Source organism: Gossypium raimondii, chromosome 11, assembly GCF_025698545.1.
Source record: "Gossypium raimondii isolate GPD5lz chromosome 11, ASM2569854v1, whole genome shotgun sequence".
Lineage (NCBI taxonomy): Eukaryota > Viridiplantae > Streptophyta > Magnoliopsida > Malvales > Malvaceae > Gossypium > Gossypium raimondii.
Genome location: NC_068575.1, coordinates 53,797,984 through 53,813,350, shown reverse-complemented (window position 1 = coordinate 53,813,350; position 15,367 = coordinate 53,797,984). Strand labels below are relative to the sequence as shown.

Sequence of the window (15,367 nt, the reverse complement as noted above, 5' to 3'; positions counted from 1 at the left end):
ATTTACAAAATTGAGCTCTTCTCAAAAGACTTAAGATCTTTACTTAAGGTGAAAGGAGTTCAGTTCTGAAGTGGCCAAATCGTAGAAACTTTACTTTCACCTAAAAAATACACCCCATCACCCCAAAATTATAGTATCAAATAAGTTCATTTTATAAACTTCTCTTTGACTGGGGGTAATTGTAATACCTCTATGGAGAGAACATCGCCTAAAAGAGACACCCCATCACCTTGACGCCACAAAGAGAACATCATCATGACTCCACCAATGACAGTCATCACATCAAATTTAATCTTATTAATACTTTCGATTTCTAAACTCTCTAACCCCACATTGGAATATGTTTGGACCATACCTTAATTTGGGTCTAAATTGGGCTCTTCTAAAGAATCAATCATGATATGGAGAACCCACTCCAAACCCTCATTCTTGTATAAATATCTCCTCTTCTAAAGATTAAGAGGGCAAGATTGAACTTGTTCAATAGTCGGACTACCCATTCAAGTTCGAAAGCCTACCTGAAATTTAGGAAGATTTGAGCCAAAATATTAGGCTCAAAAATAAGCTTGGGCAAAAAAACAAAATTAGACTATTTAAACCTGGGCTTAAATTCAAACATTCAAGGCTTGGGCCCGACCCCACTCAGCCTGTTTTTTAAGTTTGTATTATATTATATTATGTTACGTTTATATAGTATCCAAGTTCTAAAGCCCACTTGAAATTTAGAAGGATTTGGATTAAAATATTAGACTAAAAAAATAGGCTTGGGCAAAAAAAAAAAGAGACCATTTTTAAGCTTGGGTTCAGATTCAAACATTCAATGCTTGAACCTGGCCCCACTCAACCCATTCTCTAAGTTTTTAATATATTATATTATGCTACTTTTATATATGTTATGTAATATATAACATATAAAAATTAAATCTATTATAATATATAATACTACAAGGAAAACATTAAAAAAATATTAAGTTAGTCTATATATAAAATTTCAACAAATGATAAATATATAAAATATTAAATTATAAATAATATGAGTGGATCTAAAATGGATTTGGATTAGTCATTTACAAATATTGACATGCTTAGATAAAAATTTAAGCTCATATTTTGAACCAGGTTAGACTTGAACAAGCATATAAAGTATGATAATATAATATTTAAGCTCTGCTCAACCAATGAACACCTCTAATCAAGAGAAACAAAGAGAGAACCGGACGTACAAACAATATGAGATCAAGCAACGATCATCACTCTGCTAAAACTAGCTCTTAAACCTCCATCTTTAGTGGCTCTATGCACCACTAGTTTATCCCAACATCGTGTATAAGTTAATTGTTATAACACAAATAAATTTAAAAATTAATAAATATAAAATCAAGTATAATTTATTTTTTCATCTAAAAAAAACTATCCACTAAATATATTTGTTTATTCATCATTTTTCTCATCCACCCCCGGTGTGCCACATAATATATGTTTTTATTTTGTACCGTATTGTATCTTGTAAATTTTTATTCCTATTTTAGACCACACCAACATTCCCCACCTCCAATCTCTCCAAGTTTTGTTTTCATTCTCTTGTGTATATATGTTCCACTCCATCTCGTTTTCTGCTTGTAATTTCATAACCAAGCTTTCCAAGTCTGTGCAATATGAAGGCAAGTCATTGGTTTAACAGCTTCATCGTACTGTTAGTCCTCATCCTGACGATGGACTTCCGCCATGGAATTTATTATGCTCGGGCTGATGCTGGCGGCACCGGCTTCGTTCAAACAACAGCAACTAAGTTTGTCATAAATGGAAAGCCTTTCTACTTGAATGGCTTCAATGCATATTGGATGATGATGTTTGCGTCTGACAATTCTACGAGGAGCAAGGTTACTGACGCATTTCGAGAAGCCTCCAAGTATGGCATGAACATAGCAAGAACTTGGGCGTTTAACGATGGTGATTACAAGCCTCTTCAGAATTCCCCTGGTTCTTACAATGAAGACGTCTTCAAGGTAGCACAGATGACTTCAATTTTTTATCTTTTGGCTACAGTTTTATAAATTACAATAAAAGGAAGGGGTTCTCCTTCTTATATGGTTAATTATTTTACAGGGACTGGACTTTGTTGTAGCGGAAGCTAACAAGTATGGAATTCATTTGATTCTGAGTTTGGCAAATAACTTCAAAGATTTCGGAGGAAAAGATAAATACGTTCAATGGGCAAAGCAACGAGGTCGGAACCTGAGCAAAGAAGATGATTTTTTTACAGACTCTGTTGTCAAAAAATACTACAAGAATCATATTACGGTACGTTGGTTTACAGCTTTTGATTTTCTGTAACGTAATTGTATTAATTTCACGAACCCCATTTTCTCCCATCTAATAAATGTTTGCAACTAATTCGGGGCGGTTTCTTTGGGTTTGGTCTTCAAATTCATGAAAAGTTGTCCAGTTTAGCAAGGATGGTGAAAAACTGAGAACCTAACCAAGGGACTTTGCCAGGTCCCTGGTACCTGGTTGGGTCCACTCTATGATTCCTGCCTTCATCCACCTAACTTTAAACATCCAATGACTTCAATAGTCAAACCTTTTACACTTTTGTTAGGATGGAAAGAAAACAAAATTGATCTCTGTTTTCTAAAATTAGTGAATTTCTTTTTTTTAGTGATTTTTTTTAGATAAGTGTTTTCCATGAAAAATTTAGGTGTTTTTATTTTTCTTTTTTATAACTTTGCGATTATTCCTATCGCCATTATCTACATATAGTATAATACGCTGGATATGTTTTTAATAAGTCATACAATATAACAAGCAGGTACAGTATCCAATAATCAGAACTTGAATTGCAGGCAGTGCTCACGAGAATCAACACGATTACTGGAGTGGCATATAAAGACGATCCTATCATCTTTGCTTGGGAACTAATGAACGAGCCTCGTTGCCCCAGTGATCCATCTGGAGCTAATCTTCAGGTTCGATTTTCGAGCTAATTTTGCCAGTTGCATCATGTTAAGTCTTGTCTACGACACGTAAAAAAGCGACGCATGCAAATTGCAATAGCGTTACAAATGTGCTTTCTGATCATCATGTGAACACTAGCTAGAAAGAAGTAGCGAGTAATAAAGTAGTAAAGGTGAGAAAAGACATCAAATAGATTAGCTCTGTTTACAGTGGATTGACCTTAATTTCAATTCAAGGAAAATGAAATCAAGTCATTCCAGCTAAAAGAACCAAACCCAATTGAGTTTTCACATTGGTGGATGATCACGGATAAGAAGTGACTAGACTAGCGATGGAAAATATTGGTTTCTTCTTGTTGTAAATTGATAAGAAACTTAAAAGCTGTTTTGGCTTGGAATGCGTAGCATACACGCATGTAACTCCACAGGGGAATCATATGAAGAAACCATCTAAGAGCAATTGAGAATCGGAATCCTGGTTCGATGTTTCGTAGTGACAGACAATTTTGCTGCTTTTGTTCTTTCTGTTTGTTTGGAATTCCTTCAAGTTGTTGAAGTTTCCTCTAATAGGTTGTGGTTGGACATTTTCTTATGCCCACTTCACCCAAATTTTATAACCTACTTTTTATATTTCACCAACTTCTCAATCATATCTTACCAAAATTTGGAATTTGCTATACAGCTAATTGTATGAACTATTTGTTTAATACTTGTAATTCCCATACTGAGCTGATTTATGTTAGAACATATCAAAATTGTAGAGTCAGGGCTAAACAACTTGTTCCTTTTTTGCTGAATATAATTTACAGAATTGGGTAAAAGAAATGGCTGCACATGTGAAGTCCATTGATAATTATCACCTACTGGAAATAGGACTTGAAGGATTCTATGGGGAATCGATGCCAGAGAAGAAACAGTATAATCCAAATAGCTATTCCATTGGGACCGACTTCATTTCCAATAATCAGATCCCCGAGGTCGATTTTGCTACTATCCATATATACCCTGAGCAATGGTAATATCACAATTCAGTTCAGTAGCTCTTCTCCATGGGGGATTAAAACTAATGTTTGTTATGATTAAATGCTGCAATTGCAGGTTACCATCGACAAATTCAAGCGAAGAGGCCCAGCTTGGTTTTGTAGACAAATGGATTGAAGCCCATACCATGGACTGCAATTCAGTGCTGAAAAAACCACTGGTAATAGGAGAGTTTGGCAAGTCTTTCAAGCTGCCAGGTTACAGCTTAGAGAAAAGAAACGAGTATTTCCAGAGGATTTACAAAGCAATCTACAGCAGTGCCAGGAATGGGGGATCATGTGACGGTGGGCTGTTTTGGCAGCTCTTGAGCCTTGGAATGGATAACATGGGGGATGGTTACCAAGTTGTCTTGGAACAGAGCCCTTCCACTGCTTCTGTCATTGCTCAACAGTCTCGATTGCTATCATCTCTCACTTGAACTTCACAATCATTCCTTAATAAAAAATACATTGTTACTTTAATACGACAGGAGAAATCTTTGGATGAGATTAGGTACATTGGAACGAAGATAGCTACTAGCTCTACTACTGTTTTGTCAGAGATGGAGGCTGTTCATGCAAAATAAGGACTTTGAAACCAGCAAATTTTTTATTACATGGGATTTACATTAAGAGACCCTTCATTTTCACCATTTGGAGCTTAAACTAAGAAGCATTAATTTCTAAGATATCAATCCTTATGTTTGAAACGATGAAATTTGGTGGCATCCTCATTCCTACATTACATAGCTTATCTTACAAACTGGTGCCCATATTCACGGCACTTGCAAATCTCAAGCAAATTTATGTTATATTATATGTTGTCCACACTTCATTCAAACTTAAATCTACTCTCTACATTTCACCCTTTTACAGTTTCGAAAAATGGATGTTAAATTCTTGGCATAAAATTTGAATATTATAATATTTTATTTTCTAGAAAATTAATTTTAAATCTCTAAAATTGAGAGGAAAAGTAACCCAAAGTTTTAAACTAAGTGACAAAGAAAAGAAAGAATAAAAATATTTTTTTTATTAAAACCAAGCTTTTCAAAATTAGATCGGTAATCGAATTGGCCAATCCATCGGTTCATCTGTTCAATTGGTCCGGATGATTTGATTAAATAAATTATTAAAAATTAAAAACCAGTTCAACTCATATTTTAACCTAGTTGATTTAAATAGCATTGCTTAAAACATATTATTTGTTATGGCTTAGAAGAAAATTAACCAAAATTATAAAAGTGAATGATAAAACGTTGTCATTATTTGTTTTGACATTAAAATGAGAGGAAAATTGTAAATAAAAATCTCACACCAAATCTTGACATTTTTTTGTGGTATTGCACAATTAACTCATATTAGAGATATATCCATATTCCATACCATACACTATATTTTAAAGGAGTTGTCCAAATAAAAGCATTTCATTCAAATCTGGATAAATTTTATGATCAAACATCTTTTGACAATCAAAATTTAAATCTTGACATTGTTGCTAATATAATAGAATAAATTGTAATTTAAAATTAAAGTGAACCAAACTCCATTGAGACTAGGCAAAATTATTAATCAATAAAACAAGAGTTTAGTTTTTCATTTGTTTAAATATTCCAAAGCTATTGCTTTTATTTTAAAACAGAAGAAATTTACTTTTCGAGCTGAGATATAAGATATTATCTATTTACTGGGATTTGTTCTTTGTTTATTAAATTTTCTAGCTCAATTTTTTTTATTATAAGGGTAAATTATAGAATTAATCACTCAATTATTAATATTTTTTGGTCACACAATTATAAAAATTTCAATTTAATCACTAATATTTTAGGTTATTTTTATTTTGGTCACTCTTCGTTAAATGATTGGTGTGAACTTTTTTTAACCAGTATAATAATACATTTAGTCCTCAATGCTTAGATAGTTTATCAATTTCATCCTGAAACACATATAATTAAATATAAATTATGAAAGGCTGAATACGGCTTTGCAAGCAATAGTTGGATGGCTCAAACTGCTGTCGTGTACAAGGAACTTGGATCGGTTCTTCATTCAATTTTGGAGTGATTGTTATTAAGTGTAGCTTAAGAGTTTGAAGGTGAATAAGCCGAAAAAGTCAAGGGTAGTTGGAATTAAGGTGTTTATTTATTCATGCTCTAAATGAATATGCTCATAATTCATAGCCAAACATTTCATAGCTGAGAAACATGTAAATGGGTTGATTACTTAAGCTGCTTCCTGAACCAGGATCTTATTTTCTTTATCAAATCATATGCATACTGTTGCTGCTGTATTTCTAAAGTTTTTCTTTTGCTTCTATTTTAGTAATATTGTAGTCGGGTCTGTGATGCATTTGTTGAACCCTGAAACAGTAGACCACCTTTAGGTGAGATTAATAGAACAATAATTTGATTATTGTTTACTTCCATGGCCATCAAATATAAAAGCAAAATTCTCATGCATTACTGTGTCAATAAAGGACGCATAAAATCAAATTACAAATAGCAAAGGGAAAAAAATGAATGGGGCACATCATATGTAGATTAGAAACATTCAGGTGATGGCTTAGATATAGGGTAAGAAACATGAGGATTATTCAGCACTATGGATAAAGCAAGCAGTGAGCAGGGGGGATGGGCAAAGCTTGGTTTAAGATTGAGACTTGTCCCACTTGAGGGGCTTCACAACTTCCCAGGTGAAGTCAGGGTCGTCCCTTCCAAAATGTCCATAGGCAGCTGTCTTCAAGAACCGGTTATTGCCACCCCTCTTGAGGTCCAGGTTGTTGGTGATCATGCCAGGCCTAAAGTCGAAGTTCTCCTTCACAATTTGGAGGATTTCCTTGTCTGGAATCTTTCCAGTTCCGTAGCTGTCAACGAAGACAGACAAGGGCTCGGGCACACCAATTGCATAGGAGACTTGCACGAGGCACCTTCGGGCAAGGCCATTTGCTACAATGCTCTTGGCAGCCTGCCTAACAATGTAAGCACCACTCCTGTCAACCTTGGTAGGATCTTTTCCGGAAAATGCACCACCACCGTGGGCTCCCCAGCCACCATAAGTGTCAATGATGATCTTACGTCCAGTAAGACCAGCATCACCGTGAGGGCCACCAATGACAAAGCGGCCAGATGGGTTAAGGTGGAAGATTGTCTTCTCATCGAGGTACTTTTCAGGGATGACAGGCTTGATAACATGCTCTTTGAGGTCAGCAGCAATTTCATCGTTAGTAACAGTCTCGTCGTGCTGGGTGGAGATGAGGACAGTGTGAACACGAACCGGAACCATGGCTCCATTATCGTTGTTGTACTCAACAGTAACCTGGGTTTTACCATCAGGCCTTAGCCAAGGGCAAGTCCCATTCTTCCTAACCTCAGTAAGACGAGCCCCAAGCTTAGTTGCGAGGACATGGCTTAGGGGCATAAGTTCAGGGGTTTCATCAGTAGCATAACCAAACATGTGGCCCTGGTCACCGGCTCCAATCTCTTCGGGACGCTTTGTAAAGTGGCCATGGACACCCTGGGCAATATCAGGACTCTGCTGCTCAATATTAACAAGGACCTTGCAGTTGTCAGCATCAAGACCCACATCATCAGAAACAAATCCAATGGAGCGGCATGTGTCACGGACAATCTTCTCGTAGTCTACATTGGCCTTGGTGGTAATCTCTCCAAACACCATGACCATGTTAGTCTTGGTGCATGTTTCACAGGCAACCTTGCTGTCAGGGTCCTGAGCGAGGCAGGCGTCAAGCACTGCATCAGAGATCTGGTCACAAAGCTTGTCAGGGTGACCCTCGTTTACTGACTCAGATGTGAATAGAAAGGTCTCCATTCTAAGCCTGCACACATATAACCCACGCACATATCTATATCATGACGGTAAAAAAAAATCACATTAAAATTCATAAACTTCCATCAATTTAAAAGAACCATAATGATGTTAGATACTGGAGAGAGAAAAAAAATACAGATCCAGTAGATATTACTGAGAACTCAAAACTGAACCAACTTTTTAAGTAAAATAAATAAGTAAAGGACAACCGGCAATGATTACTTCAAGTCAACTCGAAGTTGTACTCCAAACAAAATGACCTTTTTTTGCAATGAAACTCCATAAATATTCCAAAAGCCAAAACTCAGAATCTCAGACCTTTTAGAATTACCAGAAACCAATATGCTAAAATCGCAAAAACAAACAGAAAACTACATAGATCTGCAAGCATTTCAATCCAATTTAACTAGAGAGAGAGAGAGAATACAAAGACAGAACAGTCATTTTCCGCTGCTACTACAAACACCAAAGCAAGATCTCCAAACAAAAACGACAGAACAAAGCGATAAAAGAAGAAGAAGAAGAGTAAATGGGCAGAAAAGGCAACCTGGAAAAATAATTCCGAACGGATCTGAGTCTTTAGTTGCGAGAGTGCTTAGCAGACCAGAAGTCTAAAGAAGCGGAACTCGACGACACAAAGAATCTAGCCAGGAACCCGGAAATTTATAGTGAAATTAGATGTATATGTTAACTGGTTAAGGGGTTTAGTCAGTTTTGGTAGGAATCTGGTAAGGTCAGGATCAGACGGCTGATATAAAAAGTTGGGGAAAACAAAACGGGAGCCGTTGGATATGTCGGATCGCGACTTGTAACTTGCAAGTGTTTTGGTGAGAGAGAGGAAAACAAACATTGGTTGGTTATTTAAGGCTTAAAAAAAATGAAATTTATCGGGAAATCTGGCTCACTCACCAACCGCTTCTGGTGATTAAGCTTTCATGGTTTGCTTCATTGGTGAATGAGATGGCAACGCGTCAACTAGGCAAAGTAGTGTGTACAGTGCAGGTGGCATTTGTACCTTTTATTTGGAGAATCTAAAATTTTGTTAAATTTGGATTTAAATAAAAAATTAGTATATTCAAAATGACTTGAACCAAAAACTAACAAACAAACAGTCTGGAATGGATGCCCATAACAGCTTAGCTACATTATAGTATAGGTGATTTACTGATGAGATGACAAGGGGAGGGAATGGATATAAATAATTTTACCCTTTCCCAATCTTCCTTCACATGTCTGGTCAGAGGATTTTGGGTGTATGCTTTTTTATCTATCCATAAATTAAAAGCCTAATTATACTTTCTTTTAATTTCTAGGAAATTAATTTAAGGTGTTTAGAGTGTGTGTTTTTTTAGCTTAAAGGTATCGTCGCATCGACATTACTGATGTTATATATTTGACTAATTAAAATTTTAATTATTAATTGGAAGTAACTACATACAATATATATATACACACATCCTGAAGCTGTAAATCAATAATCACTTTGAACAAACATATGATTCAATTCCATTGCTTATATAATTTGTAATTTGAGTTGAACAACAATTGGAAGCTTAAGTTAAACAAATTACTATTTGATGAATCGAGGAAAAGGTGAGGTATTTTGTGAGTTAAATATGTGGGGCTTAGCCCAATTCAAATTCCGAAGCAGAAAAAGGTCGATATTGTGGGCTTAAAATGGGCTAGAGTCTGCCTATGGAAGGAATAGGAAAATTATTAAAATGCGGTGAGCGTGGATCGAACACGCGACCTTCAGATCTTCAGTCTGACGCTCTCCCAACTGAGCTATCCCCGCCTGACGATTATTGTTAGCATATTAAAATTATTATTTTAATCTTTTTTAATTTAATTTGAGTTCTATAAATAGACGGCGTCGATGATTACTTTTCGGTTAACTGTCTACTTCCATTTTTGTAGGTTTCGTGTAGTTATAAAAGATAGTCTCAATCGGCTCGATTCGCCTGCGTTGCAATGGGAAAGATCCCCTCTTTTAAGGATGAATTCACTTTCGGTTCGCTTCTCTAAACAAAATTCTTCTTCCTTATAACCTTCCCTGTTTTTTTGCCCTTAATTTAGTTGGTTCTTTGTTCTAAATTGACTCGCAGACCAAAGGCTTGAAGAATCCCGCGATATCATTGCCAAATATCCCAATCGGGTCCCTGTAAGTTTTCCGGTTCCTCTCCTTCGACGTATCTTTTGGTCAAACCTTTGTATTCCCAGAATTCTGTCTGTGTTTTTTTTTTTCATAAATATGATCAATTTAAGTTTTTTATCCATGGACTTGGTTCTTTATTTGTTGAATATGGTTCATTATAGTTATCAAGACTTTATACTATTTACAGGTGAGATGAGATGAACTTAATCGCTTTTGCCCCTCCATGGATTATGGCTTTTTCTTAAAAAGGAATTAGCTAGCTGGTTATTGCTAAAATCCGGGGTTCTGATACTCCTTTTTTGTTCTTCTCATTTTTGTAGGTGATTGTGGAAAGATACTCAAAAGCAGATCTTCCAGAAATGGAAAAGAAAAAGTAAGTTTCAGTGTTGGCCAACAACAATTTGCTCTTAATTTCATGCTTTTATTGTATATCTACCTTACAATTCCTCTTTTTTTTTAAAGACACAAACTCTGCCTAATGCATTGAGACTAGTAATGATGGTGCTCCTTTTTTATTAAAAAAATGTAATTATCAAGATTGTGGCATGCTGAATTCTGTAGATATAAAGATAAAAGTGGGAAACTCGGTTCTAAAATTGCTAAAAAAGGATTCACTTAAGAGTTCTCCCACAGTTTAGACTTAAGTCTTGAGTAGATATGCAAATAATAATTTCTTGTTAAAAGATAAAAGGGCTGAGTAAATCTGTGCCGCACTTTTCGATTTATAGGTATCTGGTTCCTCGGGACATGTCTGTTGGACAATTCATTCATATCTTAAGCTTGAGACTTCGTCTGAGCCCTGGAAAAGCACTGTTTGTGTTTGTGAAGAACACGTTGCCACAAACAGGTAAAGCCACAATAAGATTATGTCATATGTTTTTGTTGCGTTGAAAGTTTCTCAAGCTTTTTGCTATGACCTGTATTTGCAGCTACGCTTATGGACTCTCTCTATGAATCTTTCAAAGAGGATGATGGTTTTCTGTATATGTGTTACAGCAGTGAGAAAACCTTTGGTTGTGCTACTAATCAGATTACTCAAGTGTAAGCTTTGTGCATTATTGTAAAGTTCCTTGGTTCCTTTCGTTCTCTGGATGATGGATCCTCAATATTGAAGCTCAGCCTGGTATTGTAGTGTTGTAGCTTGCATCACTCATTCTGTAAATCCTTATAACATTAACTCATTCTACAAGTTATTGTTATCAATATCAATGAACTTGAACACAAATATGTAATCTTGCATTCATTGTGTGACTTCGTATTGACATCTCAATTCTGTTTCTATGATGTTGTATTTTGTTGTCTAATGGGAAAAGAAAGACCCTCACTTAAGGATTATTGAAACTATTATTTTTGAAAGTTATTTTTTTCATACACTGGTGCTAAAGTTAACATATGACAGTTTCTTAATAACATCACTGCCAGTATAAAATAATAATAATCTTAAAGTTCTTGCATCAGTTTGATTTCGATTTGACCACCTATAAATTTCATTTTGTTGGTTGAATTTCGCATTGCTGGTTTACTATATTGTGACTATTTATTATAGGGAAAAAAAGAACTCAGATGCATCTATGAACCAAGGAACCTTTAAAAATACACATTCTCGGACAAACCAGAAATCTTCAACTTTGTATACACCCACTATATGGGTTTCTTTTACTCGGTGAAATGCAATGAACGGCTAGGCTAGTTTTTGTGAGTCCTTATAAACCCAGGCCGTAAATGGAATCTATTGCCAACACGTAACATCATACAAAACTGGAACAGTTTAAGAACAGTTAAGGTCATTCCCCAAGAGAAGTTGTGACCTACTTTGGTCTTGGATTTATCACTTACGAAAAGAGTTTCTTACTTCCTTCTTCCAAACACCCCGTACAGGCAATTGCCCAGTGGAGATTTGGCTGCTATCAAGATTGTTATCTAACGCTTCAGGATCAGGGTCTGGCTCAGAAACTTTTAGGTTCAACGTTGCTGCCATTGACCATCGCCCAGCTGAACTTGCAGAGCTTAACTGCGGAAATCCATTACTATTTCCAAGTGATGTTTCAGCTGCAACATTTGTTGCTGGTCTAACCTGACTTGATCTGCTTGCTGCTTGTAGAAGCCTGTGTCTTGTTTCTGGCCATTCCTGGGCTGAACTCAAAACATTTGTATTCGCATTCTTCTGGCGCCTTAGATGCGCTGCCATAGTGTTAATAGGCAAGCCATCTGAGCTATGTTTAGGTGTTTGTTGACTGGTGCTGGCAGGCGTGGAGAGAGGAGGAAAAGATGTTCCTTGCAAAGGTGCAACCCTAGAACCTCCCCCTAATGCTTGAAGGTATCTAGAAGATGATTCACAAACTGCAGCAGATAACAATTCAAAAGGCTGGACAAGTGGATAAATATCATTTATGTCTCCACAATCAGAGTCCGCCTGCGTAGAAGATGATGCTGGTGGATCACTGGCCGTCTCCAAACTTGCCTCAATGGCCATTGAAAGTTGATGGTCATTATCAGATGGCTCATACCGAGTTGTTCTCTCCCTTCCACGACGAGTATCATCATTTCTTCGACGATATCGAAAGCTTGTTGGTATCTGGAAGAGTACAATTAATTAACGAAACAACGAGGAAGTAACCAACTCATCAGAAAAAGATACATAAAAGTGAATGAATTAAGGAAAATGCAACTTATGAGGAGACCACAAATTAAGAGGAAGATACATACTTGTAAAGCAGCACTGCGCTGTGCACGAGACATGCGACCTCCATGTTCAATGGTATTATGCCTCTGAAAGGACACAAAAGGGAAAAAGCAATAACTTCCTATGAGAAAAGGAAAAATTGAGCTATACTAAGGACACTCAAATAACCGAAAAGATATGCCCCAGGGACTCACCTTTAGTTCAGCTTCAGACTGAAAGACAATAAATTTTTCGGCAAGGCACGTCTCATCCTCACATAGGTAATGATCTCGGAGAAAATGAATCTGTGGCAGATGATTTCCATAGTCTCAATTAACTTTCGAGGATAAAAAGGGGGAAAAGAGAGAAAGCAACAGAAATATAGAAATCATCTTGCCTCAAGGTCGTTATAGTTCTTGTAATATTCATATTGTCCAGGATGCTGTCTGCATTGAACATTGAACAAGAAAAAATAAGCCCACTTGTTTTAGAACGTATTCAAAGAATTGGTAACAGGAAGACCCTCATTACCTTTGGCAGATATGACATGTATAGTGCTCTGTGGACATGTGTGAGTATAACTCTGTATCACCATAAAATGGAGACTTGCAGAATTCACACATGGGATGCCCCATGAAGCCACCTCTCTCACTCTCAGTTCCATCCACCTCTGAGTCACCTGTGTTTATATGTTGATTTAACTGTGCCCTAGTATATAGCTTTTGTTCACAGATAAATACCTACATTGTCCAAAATAAACCAATGAGAAAATTGATGCGTTCACAAAGCTTTTCTTGATGGACAAACAACTGACTCAACAAAAAAGAGGAATGCTCCACAATGGTCATACTCATACCTTCCGACCTTCCAAACACAGGCTGCACATAACCAATCTGTGCTGATGAAACAAATGGCCTTTTAACTGTTCAATGTTCCTAAATTTTCCTCTCCGTTTGATCCCAGCATTGGATTGCTCTTCTATTTTGTCACATACACTGCAAGAAAGCCTGCACATTGCCTTGATCATCCTGTAGTGATCAACATCATCAAAAAATGCATGTGTATCCTCATGGTACCAGTATGAACCCACCCGGCCTGCCCTTACTTCAGTTGGCAATACAGAGAAATCATTGATCATCCTCGTGTAATCCCCTAGAGCCTGGAACAAGAGCAGAATACTTATCATACATGTGCGTGTCTATATAAACAACAGGTGAATTTATAAACAATACCAAACGCTATAATTACGGTAGTTTCAATTCGAAATCGACATTGGCGATAAAAAGAAGAAAGAGGAAAGCTCTAACCTTAGTGACAAAGATGACGTTGGACTCAGTCTTGCAGATGCAGCAACGACGATCGTTGCAGATGAAGCGGAGACGAGCAACACACGTGGAGCACACGTCTCGGTGACCACACGCGCCGTATGCAACCCATTCCAAATTGTCAGCACAAACCACGCAGCTATCATCCATTTCCGTTTATTGGTTATATTCTAGGAATCCCTAATCGCACTACCCACTTGATCGGAGAATTAATGCTGTGAAGAAAAATAATATATGAAAATCTTAAATTGTTTTTGTTCAGAGAGAAATAATTCATATTTATAGTGGTGTTGTACTTCAGTTAAATGAAAAGGAAAATTAGTTGATGACGTCGGATTTGGATGGTTCATAGAAGGAGAGGAGGCGGCGCACGGATCTGGGAAGTAAATTAGCATAATTTATTATTTATATATCAACACCTCGCTAAATATAGTTTATAGATGTAGAGAGTATGAATTGGACAAAGAAAAAATCTAATTGGAAGTCAGCGTACGTGCAGACCAAGTAAGATTATAGCTGTGATATCAAACATTAAAAGGGAAAGGAGAGACAACTCTTGAATTTTAAAAGACCATTGATGAATATTTTGGTCAAAATAAGGATGCAAGGCAAATGGCGAATTGGCTCACCATTTTAATCTTTTGTATATTATTTGCTTAATCACTCTAAAATAAATGGAAAAATTAATGTTTGTTAAGTTTACTGATGAAGCATCCACGTTTATACTATATAAATCATTATTTTTTTAAAAATTAAAAAATAAACAATTTTTAAGCTTTTAAAATTATTTATTACAATTTATTTTAAAAATTTTAAATTAAAAAATTAATTAACTGTTGGCATAGCAGGTAAATTGACAAATAAAGGCTAAATTGGTCAGAGGATTAAGACAAATGAACAAAAAGATTAGGGGCTTGAAAATTGGCTCCCCGTTGAGTGAGAATATCCATACACTTAATCCCTTTGTTAATAGCGAGCATCTCCTTCCTCTTTAGGAGTGTCCTATAGCTATAGACAATATTAAAAAGATAAATATTAGTAACAAAATTACTAGAAATAAGGTATAATCAATTTTATGAAATTATAAATTATTATAACGATGAAATTATACTTTAACCTTTAAAAATTTATTATTCATTTCTGACTTTTAGATGAGACCATCACACAAAATCAATAAATTTACTTGTACACTTGTAGCATTAGGGATATGTCTGTGAGAGCCTCAATACCAACTACTCAACTAGTCCCTTATGATCACTTCTACTCCAGTAATTCCAAAATTTCCCATCGAAGAGACATTAGTGTTGAGTTTCAACCATCATTATGTAGTTGTTTTCCATGTAACCAGGATCAAGGTTTAGAGATAGCATAAAATTCCACTTTTCTTTCTATCGCCTTGACCACACACAAATTGTCCACAGACC

At 36.1% G+C, this 15,367-nt stretch overlaps 4 protein-coding genes and 1 non-coding gene across 5 annotated transcripts; 2 read left to right on the top strand and 3 right to left on the bottom strand.

Annotated features, from left to right (window-relative positions):
• The first annotated feature begins 1,527 nt into the window (after positions 1-1,527).
• On the top strand, positions 1,528-4,701 carry LOC105802915 (mannan endo-1,4-beta-mannosidase 4). Its single transcript, XM_012634819.2, has 5 exons — positions 1,528-2,006; positions 2,107-2,301; positions 2,844-2,966; positions 3,764-3,969; positions 4,053-4,701. The coding sequence occupies exons 1-5, from the start codon at positions 1,656-1,658 to the stop codon at positions 4,411-4,413; spliced, it is 1,236 nt and encodes a 411-aa protein (XP_012490273.1). The 5' UTR covers positions 1,528-1,655; the 3' UTR covers positions 4,414-4,701.
• A 1,710-nt stretch (positions 4,702-6,411) lies between these two features.
• On the bottom strand, positions 6,412-8,513 carry LOC105802918 (S-adenosylmethionine synthase 2). The gene is made up of 2 exons (XM_012634822.2): positions 8,349-8,513; positions 6,412-7,808 (listed from the first exon to the last, which is right to left on the bottom strand). The coding sequence occupies exon 2, from the start codon at positions 7,799-7,801 to the stop codon at positions 6,620-6,622; it is 1,182 nt and encodes a 393-aa protein (XP_012490276.1). The 5' UTR covers positions 7,802-7,808; positions 8,349-8,513; the 3' UTR covers positions 6,412-6,619.
• Positions 8,514-9,523: 1,010 nt separating this feature from the next.
• On the bottom strand, positions 9,524-9,596 carry TRNAF-GAA (transfer RNA phenylalanine (anticodon GAA)). The gene has a single exon. It is a non-coding gene; the product is annotated as a tRNA-Phe (tRNA).
• Positions 9,597-9,689: 93 nt separating this feature from the next.
• Positions 9,690-11,297, top strand: LOC105802920 (autophagy-related protein 8i). Its single transcript, XM_012634825.2, has 5 exons — positions 9,690-9,812; positions 9,907-9,962; positions 10,277-10,329; positions 10,685-10,803; positions 10,886-11,297. Exons 1-5 carry the CDS (start codon positions 9,773-9,775, stop codon positions 10,999-11,001), a joined length of 384 nt encoding a protein of 127 aa, XP_012490279.1. The 5' UTR covers positions 9,690-9,772; the 3' UTR covers positions 11,002-11,297.
• A 170-nt stretch (positions 11,298-11,467) lies between these two features.
• Positions 11,468-14,310, bottom strand: LOC105802916 (E3 ubiquitin-protein ligase hel2). Its single transcript, XM_052624528.1, has 7 exons — positions 13,926-14,310; positions 13,475-13,777; positions 13,150-13,358; positions 13,016-13,064; positions 12,834-12,923; positions 12,663-12,725; positions 11,468-12,531 (listed from the first exon to the last, which is right to left on the bottom strand). The coding sequence occupies exons 1-7, from the start codon at positions 14,091-14,093 to the stop codon at positions 11,785-11,787; spliced, it is 1,629 nt and encodes a 542-aa protein (XP_052480488.1). The 5' UTR covers positions 14,094-14,310; the 3' UTR covers positions 11,468-11,784.
• Positions 14,311-15,367: the final 1,057 nt, after the last annotated feature.

What these genes read in the sequence shown, in the direction of transcription:
- LOC105802915 (XM_012634819.2), top strand. Translation starts at nt 1,656, where the DNA reads ATGAAGGCAAGTCATTGGTTTAACAGCTTCATCGTACTGTTAGTCCTC. An exon ending in ACAATGAAGACGTCTTCAAG is followed by an intron (nt 2,007 to 2,106) that starts GTAGCACAGATG and finishes ATTATTTTACAG; the next exon opens with GGACTGGACTTTGTTGTAGC. An exon ending in CATCTGGAGCTAATCTTCAG is followed by an intron (nt 2,967 to 3,763) that starts GTTCGATTTTCG and finishes TATAATTTACAG; the next exon opens with AATTGGGTAAAAGAAATGGC.
- LOC105802918 (XM_012634822.2), bottom strand. Translation starts at nt 7,801, where the DNA reads ATGGAGACCTTTCTATTCACATCTGAGTCAGTAAACGAGGGTCACCCT.
- LOC105802920 (XM_012634825.2), top strand. Translation starts at nt 9,773, where the DNA reads ATGGGAAAGATCCCCTCTTTTAAGGATGAATTCACTTTCG. An exon ending in TAAGGATGAATTCACTTTCG is followed by an intron (nt 9,813 to 9,906) that starts GTTCGCTTCTCT and finishes ATTGACTCGCAG; the next exon opens with ACCAAAGGCTTGAAGAATCC. An exon ending in CCAGAAATGGAAAAGAAAAA is followed by an intron (nt 10,330 to 10,684) that starts GTAAGTTTCAGT and finishes TTCGATTTATAG; the next exon opens with GTATCTGGTTCCTCGGGACA.
- LOC105802916 (XM_052624528.1), bottom strand. Translation starts at nt 14,093, where the DNA reads ATGGATGATAGCTGCGTGGTTTGTGCTGACAATTTGGAATGGGTTGCA. An exon ending in ACATGTCATATCTGCCAAAG is followed by an intron (nt 13,065 to 13,149) that starts GTAATGAGGGTC and finishes TGTTCAATGCAG; the next exon opens with ACAGCATCCTGGACAATATG. An exon ending in AGAACTATAACGACCTTGAG is followed by an intron (nt 12,924 to 13,015) that starts GCAAGATGATTT and finishes CATCTGCCACAG; the next exon opens with ATTCATTTTCTCCGAGATCA.